Source organism: Trematomus bernacchii, unplaced genomic scaffold, assembly GCF_902827165.1.
Source record: "Trematomus bernacchii unplaced genomic scaffold, fTreBer1.1, whole genome shotgun sequence".
Classification (NCBI taxonomy): Eukaryota; Metazoa; Chordata; class Actinopteri; order Perciformes; family Nototheniidae; genus Trematomus; species Trematomus bernacchii.
In genome coordinates this window covers 9,768,812-9,793,395 of record NW_022987547.1, presented here as the reverse complement: position 1 = coordinate 9,793,395, position 24,584 = coordinate 9,768,812, and the positions used below count along the sequence as shown (strand labels likewise).

Sequence of the window (24,584 nt, the reverse complement as noted above, 5' to 3'; positions counted from 1 at the left end):
ACATGAATAAGATACTGTGTGAATTGAAGCATATCAGCACATTTGTTTTCTTAACATGTCTCTGCACATGCCAGAGAATCTGAATAACAAAAACATGTTTTCTCTCATTATTGATTCAGTTTTAACCTTAGGTCTTCTACAATAACCTGAAAGTCAAAAAAACTACTCAACAACCTTTATTGAAGAGAAGTCTGTTAAAAAGGCAAACTACCTAAGTGCTTCAGCTGCTTCCTTTAACCCCTACTAGTGTGTCCCTCTTTTATTTTACCTTAGCTTTCATTTCATAAAATCATCTTGTTCAGCTTTTTTCAGCTCTTCGTTGAAGCTGGATGAGGTTTTTACTATTTGTATGGGTATGGTTTTATAGATGTATTGTGCATGACTATTTACCAAAGAGCCAGACATTTGTGTCTTTGGAAACTCAACTGGGATCTTCAGGATGAGTTGAGACTGCAGGTGGAGGTTCATGTGAAGATATAAGCTTTATTTCAGTTAATAAATGAGACAGTGCCTGAGACGTTGCAGTTATGTTGGTCTTTTCTGATTTGTTTTTACTTATTGACAACACTAACTGTTTTTGAAATTATAACAGTCTTTTCTATTGTTTTCCCATGAACTGATATTATGTTTGGATCTGTATTTTTAATGCTGGAAGCCATGCATCCCATGTGAGTAAAAAGACTAGCTAAAAATGTTCAACAATTTGGACCCTGAATAATCCACAAAACACTCTGTGAACAGATTTTATTAGAGCTACTTTCTAATAAATAAATATTATTATTTTTAAACTGCATGGTGAGGTTTGTGGAGTATGTGGGGCACTATTTCTGTATGTTTTAAATACATTGAGTACCACAAACAAAATCACCTCTATTTTAACGAGGCACATCTCAGAGACTGAAACCATATTCTGCATACCACCAGGTGTGAGTTAATCTGTTTCATGACAATTTGAGTAAACTGACCCTATCAATTCTGATTTAAATGTATGATTGTTGTAACGCTAATAGTATGTTTTCAGGTTATACAGCCAATAATAAAACACTTTAGTCACCATCACAGTCAGAGATGTTCCCAACTTTGATATAAATCAGAGAAAATCACATAAGGTTTCAGAGAGAAGACAGAAGGCTGGGGGGCGTTGAAGGTATATGTGTGTGAACATGTTGGTGTGTGTGTGTGTGTGTGTGTGTGTGTGTGTGTGTGTGTGTGTGTGTGTGTGTGTGTGTGTGTGCGTGCGTGCGTGCGTGCGTGCGTGCGTGCGTGCGTGGTCTCCTGGCAAATCTGCACTATATGAGAGTACCAGCTGATTTTCCAGCCTCCTCCCTCCTCTTCCTCTCGCCTCTCGCTAATTGACCGGCGGCGTTCATACACACATTTCTCTCTAATTTCTCATTTGCTATTCCAGCAGTGGCCAGGCACGTCTCGAGGAATACATCTCACCCTCACTGCTGCAGAGTCCATCAACGATCTCCCCCCTCCCTCACCCCTTTCCTCCCTCCCCAGTTATAAATTAGCTGTTTTGTTTGACAATCAAATCTCTGTTATTCAGCCTAGTTCTCTATCACTCTCACACAGTATTATGCACACGCACAAATATGCTTCACGCTATTTCTGATGGAGAAAATTGATATATAATTTATTTAGGAATATAAAGCACGAAGTTGTACAGTGCATTTCGCGTCACATAATAGACAACAAGTAGGCTACACACAGACACAGACAAAAACACATGTTTATGCACGTTGAAACAGGCTAATATAAAGACACACACACACACACACACAAGAGCATGCACGCTTGTACAGTGCATTGTGCAACACATAGGCCAATTGATAGGCTACAACACATCCAAAGACACATACACACACACACACACACACACACACACACACACACACACACACACAGAGAGAGAAGAGCCTGCACACATACAGTGTGCAACACATCTCAAGACAAGTAGGCCACAAACACACGCACGCACACACACACACACACACACTCAGTGGCGAGGCAACCATTAGAAAACTCCAAAGTCATCCAGTTTGCTCTAATCATTACAATTAGTCGTGAATTATCACCGGACTCTGACAGACGTTCCTTGTAACTCTCTTTTATTTCCACCCCGCGCTAATCAGCGGCTCTCATTACAAACGCTGATTAAACTGCAAATTACCAGCAGCGGCCCCGTCCGCGCTACCACTGCCTCGCTCAATATCAATTAAGGCCAGCAGCCCGTCTGTACTCTCGCGGCGCTTCCAAATGCTTGATAGTGCCACTTATTAGTTTGGAAAAGTCGGAAAATACCAATAATCAACGGCCATGAAGCTGCAGGGGAGAGAGCCCGGGGTTTTCCCACCTCTCACATGCAATCACATGAGCTTTGCCCGGTATAGGATTTCTCTAATGCTGCATGCAGACCTGGAGGAGGCACACACACACACACACACACACACACACACACACACACACACACACACACACACACACACACACACACACACACACACACACACACACACACAGAAATCTGCGCCATGTTTTATTCTTGCCGACTTTGAGAGAAACCCATGTATTGCAAGCTCTATTGTGTGTCTTGTTTAATTGTGCTTGTCGTGCATTAATGCATGGCAAATCTCAGATCTAACATCATTAGCTAATTCTAGATGCTGAGAAAGAACTGGTTTCTACCCTGTTATGTTAACCTATTTAGTCTTGCTATAATATCTATTAAAATCAACTCATAAATGTTTTGCAATAGAAGGGAATCCTGTTTGAGCATGTCTCTCACCATGGTGGTGTTGGCGAAGTCCATATGGACTTGGCTTGGCATCTGGAAGGTCACCAGTTCAAGTCCCGGAAAGACCAAGTGCTACCGAGGTGTCCCTGAGCAAGGCACCGTTCCCTACACTGCTCCCTGGGAGCCGTACATAATGGCAGCCCGCTCCTAACACTATATGGGTCAAATGCAGCAGTTTCGTTACATAGTACCTGTACTACTAATGACAATAAGTTGAATCTTCTTCTCTATCAATTAACCCCTTGCTGTGCCAGCGGATAGACTCATTATGCAAGGACATGTATATATTCTAAAAATAAATACTGTATTACTGGATGGTTTTAATGATGCTTTTGCAGTGTGGGAATCAGCATTTGTTTAATAATATGTGACTCTCAAATGTGGAGCAGACATGTAAAGTAATTAAATTAATGTATAAGTAAAGTACCTCAGAATTGAATTCAAGTGCAGTAATGTTTTCCATCATTGTTGTTGCTTTATTTACCCTATATCTCTGAACATGCAGCTCTAATAATGTCTATTTCCCTTATTCAAAATTCTAATGATTGACTTGGTTATGTCTATTTACCTCCAGGAATCCTTATCAAAATAGTTTAGAGCACTCATGTGAGTCATATAGAGGAGTTTATATGTATATTATCTACTTCATTGTGGAATTGAGTTTGTATTTGTATCGTTTAGTATTACACACGCAGAAGCTGCATTTAATGAATCTTTTAACATAAAATAGATATTTGCTGAGAATCGTTGCAGTTTAGCAATTAAAACATTTACGTTGTTTTTGTAACATGCTTTCCAACAAGTATTATATTATGGAAACTGTATCAAAGCTTTTGTGCAACATGTGCAGAAATGTAGTTGAGTAACATAAACTTTTAATGGTATTGGCAGCCAGAAGAAGGAATTGCAATCAAATATATATTCTTTTGATACAAGCAGCCTTGAAGAAGACTATGAAATTGATTCCTTTTTCATAGATCACACAAATCAATATCAGATGCACAAAGATTCAAATGATATTGAATTTGCTGTCTTTGTAACACAGCTTTATAAGCCATGTCAATTGTTTAGCTTAAGTGATGTACTGTGTAAATAAAGAAATAGGCTTATTCTGAGGCTTATTAATCCTTTACTTACACAGACACGTTGAATATTTGTCTATATAAAGAGTTTAATGCTGACACTAAATGTTTAAGGCCGGGTTACAGTAATGGAAACATAGTTAAATACAATGGACATGATTCAAAGCAGGATTATTTCATTGTAGCCTACATGTACCTAAGTATGTTAATTTATTTTTTACACTAGATAGATAGATAGATAGATAGATAGATAGATAGATAGATAGACAGACAGATAGATAGATAGATAGATAGATAGATAGATAGATAGATAGACAGACAGATAGATAGACAGACAGAGACAGATTATTATTATACACCTTAGACAGCTCCCTTGTTGATCAGCACCCTGTGGTTTTTGTGACCCCCTGGCTGAAACGTCTCCATTGGACTCCTTTGTTTACTTCTGTAACATAATGACATCACTATAATGACATCACTATACACTTGCATTTCTATTGGCTAGCGCTCCAACACATTGTACGTGATAGGCTATGGGGCGGGATATCGCTAAGTGGTAGACCAATCACAACAGAGCCGGCCAGCTAACCAATCAGAGCAGACTGGGCTCTGGTGTCAGACAGAGGGTGAAAAGAGGTGCTGCAGCGCAGTATGAGAGAAATGAAGTACATTAGTAAATATGAACCTGAAGCTGAGCATAATAAGGCCCCTAAAAATGCAGTTAAATGTAAGACTTTTCTCATACCTCTGAGAATATATATACAGCTCGCTACTGGGACATCAAACACAGTTAAAAGCCTAGACTTACAAAGTTTCAACAAAGAATCATATTTTTTGTCCCTGACCTGTAACTGACTGTGACACAACTCTTTATCACAGCTGATATTTTCTATTTAAATGTCTTCTTACATTTCACATTGGTGTTTCTTATGCACTATTTCCGCCTTTTCTGAATCAATATATCAATTTAAAACTTCATTTATGAAATATGAGTTTCTTATGCATGATTTCTTTTGTTGATTTTTCTATTTTTTATTCTTTCTTTATGGGTTTTAAACTGCTGTTTGTCTTGGATAGGTTTCCCTTGAAAAAGAGATTCAAAAATACATTATCAGACTCTCCTGGCTGAATGAAGGTTTAAAATAAACAATATATAAAAGACTATAATGAAATTGTGCATGAATAGTTATGAGTGGTCATTATACTCCAATTCTCTTCATGATTTCCAGTCTGTTGTGGCCAGTGCTCTCTTCTTTGCTGCGGTCTGCTGGGGGGGCAGCATCAGAGCCGGTGACACCAGCAGAATCAATAAACTGATCAGGAAAGCTGGGTCTGTCATCGGCATCAAGCTGGACCCCTTTGAAGCTGTGGTGGAGAGGAGGGCACTGAACAGGCTGTTGTCCATCATGGATAACCCCACCCATCCTCTCCACCTGCAGCTGGACAGTCAACGGAGCTCCTTCTCCAACAGACTGCTGCAGCTCCGCTGTCACAAGGACCAATACAGGAAAACATTCCTGCCCACTGCAATAACTGTACAACAAATCCCCTCTGGCTGGAAGAGAACTCTCTGCTCCATAGTTTCTCTTGGAATAAAACCACATTGTACATTTTACATGTATATAATCTGTTCAATATTTAATATTCCATCTGTCATATATTTATGTACCTTGTTAAATTCAACATGTATATTTTCTACTTTCTTGTTTATTTCTTGTCTTGAATTTTTATTGTACAATACCATGTCTTTTTATGCTGCTGCAACACAAACATTTCCCAAATTGGGATGAATAAACTATCTTATCTTATCTTAAATAGAGTTCTAATTTAGCTGTTTTATGTCAGTACATTTATTATATTCATTGTTTACTTTTTTTTTATCATCAGTTTTTTTATTTAACTGTAGTGCAATAATGTAGCTTAACCAAAGCTCATTCCTTAAGTGTTTACTTTACTGTATCTGTTATTATGATCCATTCACTCGATAATCATCCGCCTGTATCGATGTATCTGTGCGCAGCTTCTCATCCCTGACTTCCAACCGGCACACCGTTCACAGCACGTTTCAACCGTTACAACTGAGAAATACCTACAATCTACAGCCATGGCAGACCCAAGAATAAGGCAAATCAAGATTAAAACTGGCATCGTTAAGAGGTAAGATTTGCTTTCATATATAACATATCAGAATAACTATCTCATGCAAGCCAACTGCATAGAATAGCCACGTTAAGCTAAATGTAAGGAGCTAACTAGCTTAGCCTAGACGGTTGCAAGACGATTTGTTCGTTAGGTTCTAACTTTATTACGGTGCTTCGGCGCGGCCTATGGTCGGTACACAGTTCTTTTGTGTTGTTATTGCGGTGCATACACTCCCCCTTACCCGTCAGGTGCATAATACAAGCCTACTGTGTAGGCTACTATACATAATGATGTGTTGGGTGTGACTTGCAGTGGTAGCTAACGTTGGTCCAATGTTGTTAGCTGTTAGCTTTCACATGCTAAAAACATCTCTTGTATTTCGCTCGTCAGTGAGGTGACGCTGTTGTTTTGTTTCTCAAACTTCATTTATGCTAATGGTAGATGTCTCTTAAAACCAAGGACCTAAACGTTTTTATTATGATGTTTTATTCGCATACATGGATATATATTGGAACAAAGCTAGCTACAATTGTTCCCACAAACAACTGCGTACATTGGCTAACAAAAGATGAAACTGCTGTTTTAAACCAAGCATTTTTAGCCGTGTTTTTTATCTCCATAATACAACACTTTTCTCAACCCATTCTCAGCTTTTGGGGGACAATCGGAGATGTGGTAAATACCTGCACAGTCAGAGGACACTGCACCTTTACTGCTACTGTTAGGATGGACTTGGGACATCACATTTATATTGGGCCTACACGTTTACTGTGACTGCACATCATAATAATTTCTAAGTTAATGATCTTTGATGGGATTTTACTTTCCACACTATTAGTCTTAAACTACCTGGGTGGAAACAACTAATCTCAAATCTCTTCGTCAGTTTTTAACCATAATTTCAATAGCCTGTTCAGTGTCCTCTTCTCCACCACAGCTTCAAAAGGGTCCAGCTTGATGCCATTAGGCATTCAATATTTAGTATCTGGTTTGTAACTAGTTATACATTCGTTGTTTCATGTTCCCAATTTATATAACTCTTTCTGTCTTTTTATATACATATATAAGACAAGCTTAGGTTAACTTGTTACTCATATTCCTTGATCAAACTATCAGCTTTGTTAACATACTGTATCAACATGTATTGCAAGATTAATTACAAATTTTTAAAATTGGAATAAATCAAAAGACAGCTACAACTTAACTCCCTTTAACGACAGTTTAGTTTAGTTGTTTACCTTGTTTCTATTTATTGATACTTGTCCACACGCTCTGCGATGCCATTGAGTGACATTTGGATTTAAAACATCTCCAGGAAGCATGGGAAATTATTGATTTATTCCAAGAAACACTGTTATGACCTGGCTCAAAAGGCCACAACAAAGAGGAGACACACCATATCAACGGTTAGTAAAATATGTTTATTTAACCAAACAATTCAAATTAACCAAATTAATTAAGTGCAACAAGTAAAGCATGAGGTGTGGACGTCAGTGGTATCAGTAGTGTAAATGCAGGGTGAGGGTTGCATGGACATGTATGTGTGAGGTGCACAAAGAAAAGCAACTAAAGTAACAACAGCATATGAGTGATTCTACAATTTAGGGTACATTCCATGTCCATTGATGATAATTATAATTATTCTAAGTATTTTCTTCAAAAATATCATATTTAGCCTATTATTGGAAAGTATGTTATAATATCACACAAACATTATGTGCATCCTATGCTTTATTTAGCTTGAAATGTGTCATGATGTTCTTAAATTGTCAATTTTTGCTCTGTCCGTTTTTCAGTTGAGGGTGTCTTGGTTTCAAAATAATGAATAAAAACCATTAAAGTAAATTAAAAAAAGTATTCATTTATTTCAAAAGTCTAAATACTAAAGAATAATAACATCTTTTTAATTGATTTCCTCCTTTAAATAATTTAAATATCTTAATATATGAATGTCCGCAAAAGTTCTGTCAACTATGTTACTAAGAGAACTCCCCCCTTTAACTCAAAAATGGTTTGTCCCAATACCATGTCACCAGCATCACATGATGCCATGTTCCTCTTTGGCAGACATTTTGAACACACTGTGGTGATTGTCCTCTAATTATTTACAATATTTTATGTATAATAGCACATGGTCAATTAATATACTCATTGACAATCAACAATGTTACGTACATTGTTATGGTTTACAATTGTTTAATGATTTTAATTCAATTATATGTTCAAATGTGATGTTAACCTGTTCAAGAAAATGACATGTGGTCATCCAAGCAAGGCAAAAGCAAATTGTCAACTAGGTTACCTGTCAACTAAGTTACCCAGTACTGTAATAACTGTAGTAACTTAGTTGACAGGTAACCTAGTTGACAATTTGTAGGACATGTAGACGTCATTACACATCATTATCAATGGAATTTTGCACTTCTGCCTTGAAATTAACATAGTGCTGATGGTTAATAATGTGTCCAGTCAACTATTTTATTTGCGTCAAATGTTTGACTTTCATTGTCAACTATGTTGCACCTCATTTTTTCAAATTTAAAATATCTAAAATAGTGCTTCTGATATCCTTTATAGTATAATGTATATCTACACAGGTTGGAGTTTACATGACATCTCTTAAAACTATCAAAATGACCTGTATGGTAGTTTTATAATACAAAATATCCCTAAACTTAATGACAGTGCTGAACATATCACATGAAAAAAACAAAACTTTAATACAATTATTTTTTAAACTTTAAAATATCTTTGGATATATGGTAGAATAGACTCAAGAGCCTTTCAAATGTGATTTTACTTGAAGTGCAGGACTTAATCAAATGATTGTAATGACATCAAGTTTGTCCGTAACATAGTTGACAAACTGAGTAGTGAAAACATCCTTTCCCTTAAAATAAAATAAAATAAAAAAATGTTTAAGCTTTGCAACTAGTGGATATGTTACACTGAGGAATATACTAACTTGAACCACTGATTGTTCTATTGAGAAAGAACACTTTCTTTGTACTGTTTTGTTGATGTGAAATGCACCCTAAATTATAGAATCACTCATATACTCAACAAAACCGGGGGCCTATAGGGAAAAGCAGAGGGAAGACTCTGGGTGTTTCTCAATCGCGAGTAAAGCTGCTTCCGAGCCACTATTTCAAGCATACTACGTCATCGAGTGCCGCCGAAGTACTGTTCCAATCTCCAGTATACTTGGAAATCTACCGAGCCCGGCGTACTCCGTTTGGAGAAATATCGAGTGTACACATGAGTAGACTCCGCGGTCTTAAAATCCCCACAATGCTTTGCGCACGGACCAATTTCCCCAAATCTGTGGCGGAAGATGTAAGGCGGGGCCTCTCATATGACGCACACCTGCACACTTGCTAGCCTGTTCCACTCTTTGTTTTCCGAATAGCAGGAAGTATTCTTGACTCGCTTCTGAAGCAAGATGCTCAGCAGTAGGGATGTCCCGATCACCTTTTTTTGCTCCCGATCCGATTCCGATCATTTGATTTTGACAATCTGCCGATACCGATTTTTCCCAATCCGATCTTTATGCAATGCATTAAGAGAAAAAAAAGGAAAAAAGCATTCAAGTTGTCCCTTAAACCTCACGTTCTCCACCACAGATAACGGCTGGTCATCCAACGCGATGAATTCAGCTATCTTGGCTGTTATGTTTTTGGCCTTTTCACTGTTCTGGGGCAATTTCTCTTTCCTTTTAAAAGTCTCTGAAAGTGTTGGTTGTTTCAGTGCCGTTACCTGAGTGGCCGCTGTGTACTCGTCGTGTTGTTGGTGGCGTATTAGATTGGTCGTGTTGAACGTAGCTCTGTTCTTTCCACCACGCGGAACCTCCGCCTTGCAAACATTGCATCTGGCTGTTGCACTGCCTTCGCTTTCAATTTTATAATACTTCCAAACTCCTGACATTTTCTCTGTCCCGACTCCCGAGGCACCAGCTGAACGTAGCCTCTCGTTAGCTTACTGCTACTATTAGACACTGCGCCCTGCCCACTCTGTTGCCAGATTTGAGAGAAATAAGCAACCAGGTCTATGAAAACAAGCCCAAAAGAAGCAACACATACATGATGTTGTGTAATTTTAAACCAAAACTAAGGCCTCAGGATGACTTTAAGACGTGAACATGGTCATTTTTGTTTTGTAACATTAAATAAAATAATAAAAATATTTTATTAAAAAAAAAAAAAAAAAATCCCGATCCCCGATTTTTTTCTCCCGATTACGATCTTTTGAAAATCACGTGATCGGCTCCGATCCCCGATCACGTGATCGGATCGGGACATCTCTACTCGGCAGACATGTGCTACCAAGCAAGCGTACTCGCGATTGAGAAACACCCACAGGCTGCGTTTCACTTCTCTTATTTTTCATTTCCTCGCTCCTCGGTCTCGGTCTCACCGGAAGTTGATTTGTCTGCGCCATCTTGAGTAGCGTCCCAATCAGGGCTCGAGCTTAAGGACCTCCCGTCGTCCCGGGGCCGAAAAAAATCGGGTCGGGGAGGATACAAATGAATTTTGGGACGAATTTGGGACGAGAGTTAAAATAAAAATACCCTGCTAACTCTACTACGAACGGCGATGAAAATGAAACTGACTGCACGTTTTGTGTAGTACACAGTTATTAAACCTCCTTGTCAACATAAACACACACAAAGCATTTAGCAACCCGCGAAACACACACACACACACACACACACAGTACGTAGCTACAGCTGTCAGCCAGCCGCACAGCTGTGATGTAACTACCATTTTTTTTACCCCGGAGCGGTGCGGAGAAACAAAACGTAACTTATGAAGCAGCTTTTGACGGCGCGCTATGCATGGGGCACCCTAGAGGGGGTTTCCAGACATGTCATTGCAGCTGAGATGAGAACTCTCCATCGTATTTAGTCCTTAGCAATATGCTTCGCCTCTCCCCATGTAGGGATGGGTACCCTACCCTGGTCTTTTTATCGGTACTGGAGACATTTAAAACATATGTCATATGTATTATTGCTACATGAACATTATATTGCAGTTTTAGTTTCGCCAACTCCGTTTCTAATATGCAATAAGACTACAAAATGCGTCTATGATGTATTTTCGATCTTTCCAATCCAGACAAGAGAGCTCTCTCTCCCGTCTGTGTGCGAGGGGGCGGGGCAGTTTGTAAAGGTCTCCTGACTGTGTTACAGACTGTCATCCTGGTTAGTGGTTACTCTGGGTTCTGTCTTCTGTCTTCAGGACAGAGTGTTGGATTTTTTTGTTAATCGGATGGGACTTGATTGGATTCAATATTAGAGTAACTTTCTCGCTTGTGTGTTTTTTTTAAATATATTTGGCCTTTGTTTATGTGTTTGACTGATTTACTCAAATAAAAAGGTTGATGAATTATCATCTAATGATTTGTATGATGTTTTATTTATGTTAAAGGTCACTTTGAATGATTTTAACTAATGATAATGTAGAAAAACAAATATTTTAAATTCGGGATGATCCACATTAATTTCGGGACGGCTTAGATTGTATTTCGGGACGGTTCCGGGAGGATGGTGAAAAAAGTTAGTCGAGAGCCCTGGTCCCAATGGCCTTATTTTTGCTGGAGGCGCGAGGAGCTATAATCGAGGAACCACCAGACCATCCTTCGATGAAATCCTCAGACACTCGCCCCGCCCCCTTACTGTGTATCGCTCACTGATTGGACGATGCAGCGCATGCACTGATCTGATGCTTCTTGACATGAGAGCAGTTTCCCAGCGGAGTGAAGAAAACACATGAAACTCACGAGAGTCACTCCTCAGTTTATACTGTGTTTTGTTTCAATTAATGTATAATTTAGTTACAAATATGTGATATATCTGAACAACAAAGTGGACAAAAATCATTTTATTCATTTTTTGGAAACATTTTCATGATCGCTTTTTTCGTTTTACATTTTCATTTATTGTCATTTCCATTCAGTCAGTCATTAAGTGCTATTTAAAATGTTATTTTGCTACATATCCACACAAACAAACTAAGTGTGCAATCCAATGAATGTTAATCTAACTGGGTTTTGATAGATAACATATCTCTTTTTCTTCTCTGAATTATGTTATTTCTATTGTGCACTCTAATCAATATTAATCTAACTATTGTTCGTTTATACATTTTAAGAATGGCGTTTATCTTTTTTGAGAATGAGTTCTTATTTGATTTTATTTATTTGGGTCTACAACAGATGATACAAATGTTTGTGTCAGTAAATGTGTACTAACAGAGGCGGGGGTGTTTGTGAAAATAACGGGGACAGAGCTGCTGTTAGACGATCAGCTGTGCGGTGTCATCACAAACGGACGTCGCTTCACGTGACGCTCCGAAGGAAACGACGTCCCATTGCTCTTAAAACTCATTTCCCTGCTTCTCGTGGTTTCCTTGCGTCTCTCCATGCTTCCCTGGTGGGAGGGACTAAACGCAGGGAAACGACGCAAGTGAGGGACGCAAGGAATCCATTTAACCGAAGTGAAACGCAGCCAGAGAGGAGCAGAGAGGCTTTACATAGCTGCAGGGCACCAGACCCAGGTGCCCTGAGTTACTGCAATCAAGGTGGCTGGATGCAGCACAGCCACACCCTCTCCAGATGAACCCACAGGGGCATCACAAACACATCTTAAACCATGTACAGTCACTTTTCTTCAGAATATGTTTACCTGGCATCTACAGTAGACTCTGCTTATACATATACAGCAAGCTTGAACTATTATTTGTGTAGTGACAGATGGAAAGTGATTTGATTAATGAAAGTAATCCATTGAAAAGTAGTGGTTAAAAGTATGCAAATGTAGCGTAAGACCAAATTCTACCCTGATTTAATAAATGGACTCACTCAAGAAAGCTGCTGCTGGTAGCCAAGTGAAAGATAGTTGTGATAGACATGTAGTTAGTTACACTTTATATGTGACTGTGCCTTCTTCTCAATAAAAGCATGACATATGTCCCTGTTACAAGGTCTTTACTGTAAAAGACAGAAACAGGAAATGTGGAGTTTGCAGTAAAAGCATGTTACATTTAAAAATCTCTCATCTCTCTTGTCCTATAGGAGCACTCCCTGTGATGCTCAATGTATCTTCCTTCCTGGCTTTTAGCTGCATGTTCAGATTAAGACAGGCATTGAGAACTCTTTACAAAGACCCTGACAACTTCTACAACTTGAAAGTTCACTGTGAAAAATAATTAACCCGATTTGTAGACTTAGTCGCTAAGATGTGAACACTATTTTCTCAATGTCAAGATACCAGTAGAGTTTGATAATCTTGGCATAATGATCTTAACAAAATAAAGTAATGTGATCTTACATGTTTCTCTCAATATCCTGATGTAGATTCAAAAGGAAATGCAAACAAGGATGAGTATGCTGATCATTTATTTTACTCAACAATACTGCCAATGCCACTGTTATACAAGTCTGAATTTATTTATTTGATAAACTGGTGTAATAAAAAAAAAAAGCAATTGTAAAAGATGGCAAAGGTAGGGTTTAGGGTTATCGTTTGCGTCATGACGTAACCGTTTTCGTGCCTGCTTCATAAAGCCAAACCGCGCGGAAACCCCTCGCATCGACAACAACAACAATGGCTGATTGTATTGAAGCGCTACTCGTTTTGGTTTTGCTCTGTCGAAACGAAATGGAAGAAATGGGAAAAATGGGACAATGTAGAATTGCTTTGGACCGCGTGCTCCCCTCCAACTTCCTCTGTACCTCTTCGGAAGACCAGATTCCCAGTAGGTAGCTGGTCTCTTCAGTGGACCACTGCTGCTTGTTAAGTTTTAGGTTTTCCATCGTTGTTTACAAACTGAATTAAACGCAGGCTTTTTGTTGTTGTTAGAGGTTGATCCCGCCTCCGACGTAAGCGTGACGTATGCGGTGCTTGCTTTCTAGACCGTCAACTTTTTGGTGCTTGAAACGAACCGGATTCCGGAGCTTAGAGGCGGCTCCGCTGCGGTGTGAACAGGAAAAAACGGTGCTTTTCAAGCTCCAGCTCCGGAACTGGAACCGCGTTGGTGTGAAAGGGGCATTAGTTGATATAAATGACCATTATTTTATCACAAATAGTTCAATGAACATTTATGTTAATTTCATTGAGTATTTGCTTTAGCTGCTTTAGAAACATCTGATTGACCTGCAGGAATCAAGTCATTTATCAAATGAATAATTAAAATATTATTTCTTATTTTAGTGCTTTACCAACCTACATTATTCTTTATATCAAAAAAAATTGCCACGAGTCAAACACTAAGACCAGAATACTTGCATTGCCTAAGCCTTGTGTTCACTATTTGAACCTGTTTATCTCTCACTCTGTCTCCATTCACTCTCTTCCTTCCCGTTTGCATCATTTTCTAGCTGATGATGGATGTAGCCTTTGGATTAGCTGTCTTAATTTTGTATCTCTGACATAATGGCCTGTTTCGGCACAAAAGAATAATGAATTGTAATTTCAAATCTGTAGCATAATGCATTTGTTTTGTTTTGTACATGACATCCGGGACAAAACATAAGCTTTGCAATGTAAGACTTCTAAAACTCATCATCCAGTTTAAGACAGCCTAAGCCTATTAATAGAGTTGGCATCCATTCTGAGCTAAATGTGTGCAATGTGTCCAGATTTACCATGCTGGACTATGGAATAGATATAATGAGGTGTGGTGGGATAATGCGTCGGTATGGTAGTCTGTGTGATGGACTGAGAGTGTCTCTCGTCCATCACATCTCTAATTCCCTCCTGTCAGTGGTGATAGTGTAATGTGCTATTGATTGTGTTTTGATGAGGGTCAGATTACTAACAGGCTCACTGAGGCGCTGATGATGCTGGCTGGATTTCCCATAGTGGAAAAGTGTTCTTCATTGAAAATACTGTTTGATTCTCTAAATATTACATCTTACACCCTCTCCAAAATCTTGACATGTTCCCTTAATCAAGCAGTTTGGTTAAAACGCACAGACTCATTGCTTTCTGTGTCTTTCTCCTCTGTCTCTCCTTCCCTTCTCCTCTCCCCTTGTACCCTCCCTCCTCTCTTTTTATATATATTGGAGTTTAGAGGAAACCTGCCTGCTCTTTTAGCCAGGCCTATTTCCAGTGGCTCCTGCACATTCCAGTCAGTGCCTTTTCTGCCCTAGCGAGGCGGATACCCTTAATAAAATGACAACAGTAATTTGCCTTTGTCATTCCGGTCCCAGCACAGACTACATCGTGGCTCAAAAATACAGTGCTAGAGGAGGCGGCCGAATGTGTGTGTCGGCTGGCTCTAATTCCCTTTTTTTCTATTTTCCACAGAGCTGCCTTTTCCATTAAGCCTGAGGTGGCAGGTCTATTTAAAACCAGCCACGACCCTCATTCACACAGCGCTCCAAGTCTGGGAGAAATAAGAAATTAACATCAGGACTGGAAGGGGAGGAATGGACATTTTGTTATTAGACTGTCCTTCAGTTTTATTCAAATTATTCCAGCCTTCCTTCCTCCATCTTTCCCCTCGCTTTGCCTCCTTCTTTGAGTCTAAACAGGGGACATCACTCACTCTGCATCTAGCATGAGAGGGGAAGGCAGGAGGCTGCGATTGCATATGGTGCCTGTTTAAAAGCTTCTTGATGGAACCGTATTAGAATGAGTGGTAATTGATGTAAAATATGACAGAGTGCTGTTGGCTTCCTTGGCTAAGCAAGGAGCGGTGCAACACGGAGGGAAGGGTCTCCAGTAATGTAACTGATTAATGAAGGATCACTCACTTACGCACACGCAGCTGATTTTATGAAAAATTAAATTTGTGTTGTCATTCCCGACAAGCATACGCAGCCGGAAAAAGACTATTAGCTGGGAATCATTATCAATAGCGAAATTTTCAAACTCCATTATGCCAATCAGTGCCGGAATCTGTTTAATAGATTTAGTTCCATTTGGCCTGTAATTGATAAATAATCAAAATGTATCAATGTACTCAAGCCCATTTTCACTAACAATTAAGGAAAAGAGGCCCATTTACCACCTGACTTGGTCCAAATTAGGGACTAAATTGATGATCAATTCATCTCTAAAAAGGACTGGTGGTGTGTGGGTGTCTGTGTTGTGGAGGCAATAGAAGTAGATACAAGAAGTCAGAAAAGGACAAAGTGTGAGCTAGAAGACATCATAAAGTTTCCAAGAACACCAAAAGTATTTTTATTTATGTGGCTGCTGCATGTTTATTCAGTACGGGAAAGAATGTTGGGATACAATATATACAAGTTGATGCTTGATATTTCTTATACCTGATAATTTATAGATTTAAAAACAAATAAAATCACAATTCAGTTTGGTTTAAGGCAAGGCAAGGCAAGACGAGTTTATTTATACAGCACCTTTCAACACAAGGCAATTCAAAGTGCTTTTAAAGTAGTGATTATAAAGAAAGTCAATGTTATCAGTATTGAAATTGTTTTAATGTCTAACGTGTCACTGCAGAGTCTCACTTTGAATATTGTGGAAGAGAGAAAATGGAATTAGATTATGAATGGAAATAAAATAATGGAATTGAACAGCATACAAGGGACTATGTCAATTTACATTTCTCTGACGCTCTGAATTAATGTGAAATTAGCAAAGCACAGAGTTGTCCGTGTAATAATAATTCAGAATTGTCCTCGTGTACTTCATCATGCTCATTTTTGTTATAGGAATCAATGACATGCAGATATAAAATATTCATTAGATTATAGATCAGATTAGACTGAACAACTGATTGGTTGATCCCCAGAAAATGAACCATATAATTCAACATTTTCTCAATGGTCAACTTTAAAGGATCTGCAAGTCAGATTCAGGCTGGAATAAGCAGAGACAGTTAGTTAAGACGGTAACTAAATAACCCATTAATATGATCTAATGATATTTGGATATAACATGTCATCAGGCTGAATCATTGATTAGTTAGAAAGATGTTCTCCATGGTCAACTTTAGAGTAGGATTACTGCAAGTCTAATTCACACTGAAATAAGAAGAGACACAGTTAAGACACATTTGAGGCTAAAAACACTGTCATTTTCCCTTCATTTTTGCATGAAAACCTGTATAACTACCAATCAATTATCAAAATAGTCAGCGATTATTTTCCTGTGGATTTTCTGTGCAACCTATTCCAAGTTTCTTTATTTGAAAATGTAAGGTTTCATTTCAAAGCATACTGTGCGGCTGCTCTCCACCACGATACCAGCATCCTGTGTATCAGAGAGCAGGAGGGATGGTGTTATTGAGGTGTGTGTCTTCCCGTCCTGCGGGAGATGATCTCACTGTCCCCTCAGTCAGAGAGCCGTGGGACAGAATGAGGATAGATTGCCCCGTCTGAGACAGATGACCATCACAACACGCCGCCTTCATGCTTCGGCCTATATTATCTGTCTGGGAGTCTGTGCATTTATGTTTCCTCTCTGATGAAACAACACTCTGTCACTGACTCTAACTGTGAGCTGTCTTCTCCTCTCTCCCTGCCCTCGGTGTCTGCAGGCTGGCGAAGGAGGAGATTTCCTACGAAAAGGAGATGAAGCAGCAGGAGGAGAAGGTGGAGCGCATGAAAACAGAGGGAGGATGTGAATATGTCTTCAGGAAACAGGTATGTTTGGACAATATGTGTCTTCATTTAAAAACATGTACCATCAGCAGTCTATCTCTATAGTAAGTAAGTGGAGAGGTTTTGCTCTCCCATAGTTAGAGAGATTTCTGATCCGAGTTGCCCCTCATTCATGTAATGAGGTCAGTCCACTGTGATAATGAAGAATTAGGTTTTGAGAGGAGAATCATTAGTGATTTTGTAATTTGCCTGATGCATATGTAATTATATCATGTTACTTTAGAGGAGTTTGATAATTACTGACACATGCTGGTAATTCAGTGTCCCTACCCTTCTCTCATTCATTTCCCTGTGCATTGGATAGGGTTTGAACATGTGTATGCAGCACAAGTCGCTATCATCCTAAACACACACTGTATCTTTTTCTAAGATTTTTTACACTTCACTCTTCTTAATTATTTTTATAAAGTATTTAAAGCCATGCTAGCATCATGGCTTCAGGGATTGCTATGACTCTGTTGGTTAATCTGTTTATCACTTTGGTGCAGACAGAAACATATCAACAACTGTTTGATGGACATTTAAGGATTATATTAGCTTAGATAAACTGCTCGTCCAAAAAAAAAGTTGCCAACTGATTAATATGTTTCAGCTGACAACAGGTTATTTAACCCTAGCTGATGTGGTGCTTAGCTTCTAATTTCTTAAACAACCATGTCGGAAGACATATCCTGTGCTCTTGGAGAGGATGTTAATCACTTTCAGAAGGATCAAATTATTTGCCTGCATCAAGCAAAGAAAACAACAAAGGAGATTGCTGAAACTTCTCAAATTGGGTGAAGAACTGTCCAACGCATTATTAAAATCCAGATTTACCCTGTTCCAGAGTGATGGGCGCATCAGGGTAAGAAGAGAGGAGGATGAAGTGATGCAGCCATCATGCCTACTGTACAGCCTGTGGGGGCAGGCTATGATCTGGGGCTGCTGCAGTTGGTCAGGTCTAAGTTCAGCAACGTTATGTTCCCAAAGAATGAGGTCAGCTGACTACCTGAATATACTGAATGAACGGGTCTTTCCATCAATGGCGTGTTTCTTCCCTGATGGCACGGACATATTCCAAGATGACAATGCCAGGATTCATGGCGCTCGCATTGTGAATGAGGGGTTCAGGGAGCAGGAGACATCCTTCCACACATGGATTGGCCCCCAGAGTCCAGACCTCAGCCCCATTGAGAATCTTTGGGATGTCCTGGAGAAGACTTTGTCCCGCGTTGCGACTCATCAGAAATACAAGATCTTGGCAGAAATTAATGCAACTCTGGACAGAAATACATTTTGTGACATTGCTGCAGCTTATCGAAATGATGCCACGGCGACTGCGTGCTGTACTCAAAGCTAAAGGCGGTCTGACTTTTCTTTTGGATGGGCAGTGTGCTTCACACTGTTTATGAAAATGCTCATCGTAGGGGGGTGTCTCTGAAGCCAAGATCTTTAGTTTTACTTTTACACAACACTAGGCATATCTCCAAAAAGAGATAAAGAACACATCAAATCTTAACCACATTATCCTTGACATTAGGGCTAAATGACACTGGGGAAAAAAGACAATTGGGATAGTTTTCTTTTGTAATAACAACAACAAAAAATACAGTAATTTTCACCAGATGACAATAACAAACCTGTTTTTGGTTAACATCATCTTGTTTTTTTTATTTGCTTGCTCATTTTCAAGTTTTGGCCGACAACTTCAGTGGCTTCTTTTGTAAAATAGCCATGAACATTTTCATGGGCGAGTTTTCAGCAAAAAAGTTCCCGGAATGACTTGTTTGAGGACAAAATAGTCACATTGCACCCTCCGCAATGTGACTATTTTGCATGCACACATCGCAATCACTAGGCAGAAATGTGATATCTTGCAGCCCTACTTGTCAATAAATAACCCCAAAACACGGTTCACAATCAAAGCTCCACAGAGTGTCCTAGTCACTTCATGTTCCAGGCAGGAGGAACTGCAGAGCAGGCAGCGCTCCTGATCATGTTTACTGGTAACATTACAATTCTGTGTGTGTTTTTGTTTGTTCATTCATAGCGTGGTGGCTGGGGCTGAGCAGCGTGCTTGGCCGGTGTTAAACGGGGAGATTGGGAGGCCAGATGGATTATGGTTGGAGATGAGAGGTCTGAGGCAGGATGGATTAGAGGTTTTTATTTTAATGGAATCAATACGCTGTAAGTGTCATCTTCATCCAGCGCTGATGGGATCATTCCACTGCAGCGGGAGGGCACCGTGACTTTTCTCTGTTTCTGCATTCCTCTGCTTTGTCTGGCTCACCTTGTCACATGTAGACGGCAAACAGCTCGACTAGTTGTCTGCCGTCTCTCAGCGTAGTCTGTGTATGAGTTCATCTGCCTGCCTGTTAGTGTGCAAAGCCGTGTAATGTACATGTGTGTAGCTGCCTCCATGTTTTGACTCTGCAGCTCGACAGAGGGCTAGGTGAGGAAGCATCTGTCATGAGTGAGTGTGTCTGACAGCGTTAGCCAACTCTTCTCTGCTCTTTAGGGTGCCAGCCGGGGGAATTCCACATTATCCGCGGCTGTGAAAGTTCCCCAGCCTGTAACACAGTTTCCCTCCAGGCGTAGTAATACCTCTTTACGCCTGATCAAAGCTCCTAGGCCCAGGGTTTCTTCATTTATCCAGGTGTGCAGTCAGATCGAGGTGCTCTCCCCCGCTGCCCAACTCCCTGCCCGATCGATAACTCAATAACATATTTCATACCGCCGCCTTGTTTGGAGATGTTCACCGCGGCAGAGTGGGCCCTGCAGGGGACTGTCGGGAACAAGGGAGTGAATATGCCTGTTTCTGGCTGTTTGAATACATGTCCTTTACTTGGAAAATACTTGTTCCATGATGTGAGGAATGATAACCGGAGCAGTGGAGGGGGTAATCCATGAATAAAGATGGTGATGAGTGTCTCTGCGTTTCAGGTGGAGGTGTTGCAGGAAGCCAGGATGATGGTCCCAGACTGCCGCCGGCGCCTGACCATAGCACACTCAGATCTGCAGCAGTTATTAGTAAGTGTAAAAAAACGTTTTCCATTTCACAACAGGACAAAACAATATTGATGAAACTCTCAATCTATTTAGTCTGTTGCTGGAACTAATTTGTAACCTTGTTGAAACTACATGGTGAAATTTGTATTTGTGAGGTGATGTACTATTTATTATTAAGCCTCAGCTTGTGTTTCACACTGAATGAAATTCTCCCTCAAGCAGTGTACCTTATAATCATTTTTTGTTCTGATTCTATATCTGAGAGTAACTTCACATAGCTGATCTAAAGTAGGAGAAATGAGTTATTAAACGTGACAAAATAATGAAAAGCAGGAAAGTAAACTCAAATAAACTAATATGTTGGTCAGTAGGTGGTATAATAACTAAGAACAAGCTGACAGACGCTATTAGATTGAACATTTGTGATGGCTAACATGGCAATCAATTTCATTATTAGACACCAATGCAAAGAAAGAGTAATGTTAAAGTTTCTGATGTAGTCATTAACCTTTCCTGACTGCTGTTTAGTGTTGGATGCGTAATGTCTTTTTTCATAGCCTGTGCTCCCTGTGTGAAAGTCAAACTGAGTTAAAGTAGCTCAAAAATAAGTCTGTGACAATATTGTTCTAATCTTCACAGCTGGCTTACTAATACCTGCAGTACTGCATATGAAACCACAGAAAAAGTTGTTCAATGCCCCCACTTGGTTCAAAAGCAGTTCAATTGGTGGAAAAACTATAAACTCTAATTACTGCAAGATGTTTGAATTCCAATGCTTCAACACTTTTCAAAGCAATTTGTTCAAATAAGTAATTACCCCAATCAGAAAAATATTTTCTATCATTTACACACTGCTCTAAACCTAGATATTGCCTGTTGTGTTTGCATAGAAATTGTACCAACAAGATGCCAGAATAAACCGCATGCTATTACTGACAATTACTTATTACTTATTACATTACATGTCATTTGTTAGACGCTTTTATCCAAAGCGACTTACATACATGATTCAGTACTGTGGGCAATCCCCACAGGAGCAATCTGGGGTGAAGTGTCTTGCCCAGGGACACAACGACATGCTGACTGCAGTGGGTCTCAAACTTGCTACCCCCTGATTCCAAGTCCAGCACACTAAGTCCAGCCGCCCTTATGCATATGGACTTGGCACATACATGCTACATTTTAGTTAATAAAACCACAGTTCATTTGATTTATTGCTATTATATCATCCTTTTATCAGTGCCATTAATCGTCTTGAAATTACATTTCCGCAATTTCTTTTTGGACAATATATCATACAACAAAAGTAGGTACTGGTGTGGTAACGTACATCTCAACAGGAGATATTTTAAAGTTCAATCAAATCAAATAGAAACTACTTCTGTAAAAATGCTTTATTTGAAGTAATCTTTAGAATATACTCCATTATCCCATGTTACACCAATTAAATGCTATTTTTGGTTTATCCTTTCAACCACACTGTCTACTCCCTGCAGGGTTTAGTTGATTTGGTGAGAAGCAAACATAAGCATGCATGTGCCAGGGTCATCTCAATTAATGCAGAGCAACAGGCAGCTGCTGACTGAGCTCCTCACATGCGAGAGGGAGCTAACCCAGAATTAGCAACATGTCCTCTTCACCTACCATTTATCCTGCCTTCTTTCCACCTTTAAGACAGACATGCACATATGCACACGCTCATCACAGTTCATTAGCAGCACTGTCACTTGGCTGACCAACACAGGAACTCACACACACTCGATTTAAAAGACAGGGACACTATACCTCCCTCCGTCTAACCCTTAGCTGCTAAATATAGATCCTGGTGTGATGAAAATAAGGAAATATGACATCTTGCAAGTTTTATGACAGCCACAACGTGACATCTAGACACTTCATTTCAAATGTGTTTCATAAAGACAGACAAAAGTTTGAGAGTAGCTGTACTTCCTCACTTTTGGGTTTAGGAGATGGCAGTATTGTTCTAAAAGGACATTAAAACCAAAGTGTGTGTGTTTGTGTCTTTCCAGGAAGCAGAAGAGGATTTGTGCGAATCAGAGGAGTACAAAGAGGCCAGAAACATGTTGGACTCAGTGGAGCTTGAAGGATGATTTCTGATGTGTTTCTGTGCTCAGATTCACTTGCTTTAAATGTTCATTCCTCTCGGAAGGCCCTGTTTGGAAAGCGTGGAGGAGAGCTGAATCCATTCAGGGTCTCTGTTCTTGATGTAATTATTTCTACTGTTAACGTGCCACCACATTTGATCCCACATGAACACGATATAACATTTCTAACGCCACACCAGTAGAGGGTTTTCCTTAACATCATGATTCACAATCTGGACTTTAAACACATCGTTAAATACTCACATATGTTTGTTATTTCACTGGATTGATTTGAAGTAGTTTACAATGGTGACTATTGTAAAAAGCAGTAGTCAATTTGCAGATCACCTTTTATGAAGTTAACCTGAATACTTTTCAGATATATTTTGCATTCCTTTTATTTGTATGCGAGTTGTTTAAACCCGCAGAACCTGCATAAGATCTAACCTCTGATGATGATGCATCCCTGAATACTAACCAAAGCTGCAAGTAGCTATTATCTTTCATCCTGTTGATTAATCCTTTGATTTGAAAATGGTCAGGAAAAAGTGAAAAATACCTCTTTGCAAAACACATATATAATATAGGACTTACAATGATCAACTGACGAGCTGGAAATGATCATATCTGAGAAACAAACCAGTGAATGTTTGGCCTTTTTTTTATTGATTGTGAAAATTGTTGGGAATGTAATTTTCTTTCAACCTACTAATCGATTAATAAACTGATAGATTGAGAACTGATCGATCAAATTGCACAGTGTATTATCCTGTTAAGAGCGGTGAATTGATTGTGTCTTGATGCCTATACAATAAAGAGAAGCACTTCAGTGAAAAGACAAATGTTGATTCCTGCTCTGAATGACAAAGCAGCCTGTCTGCAGTTACATCTGTTATCCAAATGGCCTTAAAATAACGACACCTTGTATTAGGGCTGAGAGAGTCCTTCCTAAATAGTCATACTAATAAATGAACTCAATTGGCAGACAAATTAAGGTTACATTTGACTTGATCCTTATTTTACAGATTTCGATAATTATCGGGATCACCCCAAAGTCTCATTACCGCCCTAATGAGGCGCTGCTACCGCGTGACATCTACCCCGCTCCATCTCGTTAAGGAAATCGCTCTTCAATGCTGATTATTTTATTTGGAGGTATAATTATATTTCTTTCGGATAAATCACGGCCCTAATCGAGTCCGTGCAGAGGGCAGCGGCGCTAATTGAGGCATGAGATGCGGCGGCGGGGCGCTACATCTGGGTGTGTGTGACCGGAGCACCGCGGGCTGCTGGGGGAGAAACATTCACATCTCACACTGAAATAAATAAATACGGTGTTACAAATCCTGCATTTTGTTAAGTAAACGTATGAAAATATTGTCTGCAAAAAGCACATTAACTATCAAAATAAAAGCCCTGATTAGACAGTATAGAATAGCCTCTTTTCAGGGAGTTATTATATCATTTACTATATGCACTTGAACATTTCAAGATATCTCTTGGGGAGATGGGCAAAATCTAAATTGTTACATCTGAAACTTATTTTAAATAAAACTGATGATAGGATTTATGAAAAGCACTATATTGTTGGACTAGAACAATAACATAGCAAAAAATGGTCAGTATTTAAAAACTCAACTCAACAGAATACTAATTATATGAAACATGCTTTACTCATTTGGAGCATTACATATACTTATTTCTCAAACATGTCTGCTTTGTTTTAAGACTGCATTATATGTGAATCATCATGTAAACCGACATGCGTTCTAAAATTAGCATAAATTAAATAATTGGCCTTTATATAACCCAAGGGTTAGCTGCCTCTTTTATAAA

At 39.3% G+C, this 24,584-nt stretch overlaps 1 protein-coding gene across 1 annotated transcript; it reads left to right on the top strand.

Moving 5' to 3' along the window:
- Nucleotides 1-5,870: 5,870 nt before the first annotated feature.
- On the top strand, nucleotides 5,871-23,590 carry tbca (tubulin cofactor a). The gene is made up of 4 exons (XM_034123413.1): nucleotides 5,871-6,039; nucleotides 17,532-17,637; nucleotides 20,578-20,664; nucleotides 22,674-23,590. Exons 1-4 carry the CDS (start codon nucleotides 5,987-5,989, stop codon nucleotides 22,752-22,754), a joined length of 327 nt encoding a protein of 108 aa, XP_033979304.1. The 5' UTR covers nucleotides 5,871-5,986; the 3' UTR covers nucleotides 22,755-23,590.
- The last annotated feature ends 994 nt before the right edge of the window (nucleotides 23,591-24,584 follow it).

Bases quoted from the DNA above. Each gene is read 5' to 3' on its own strand.
- tbca (XM_034123413.1), top strand. From the start codon at position 5,987: ATGGCAGACCCAAGAATAAGGCAAATCAAGATTAAAACTGGCATCGTT. The intron at 17,638-20,577 runs GTATGTTTGGAC...TCTGCGTTTCAG, and splicing joins AATATGTCTTCAGGAAACAG to GTGGAGGTGTTGCAGGAAGC. The intron at 20,665-22,673 runs GTAAGTGTAAAA...GTGTCTTTCCAG, and splicing joins CAGATCTGCAGCAGTTATTA to GAAGCAGAAGAGGATTTGTG.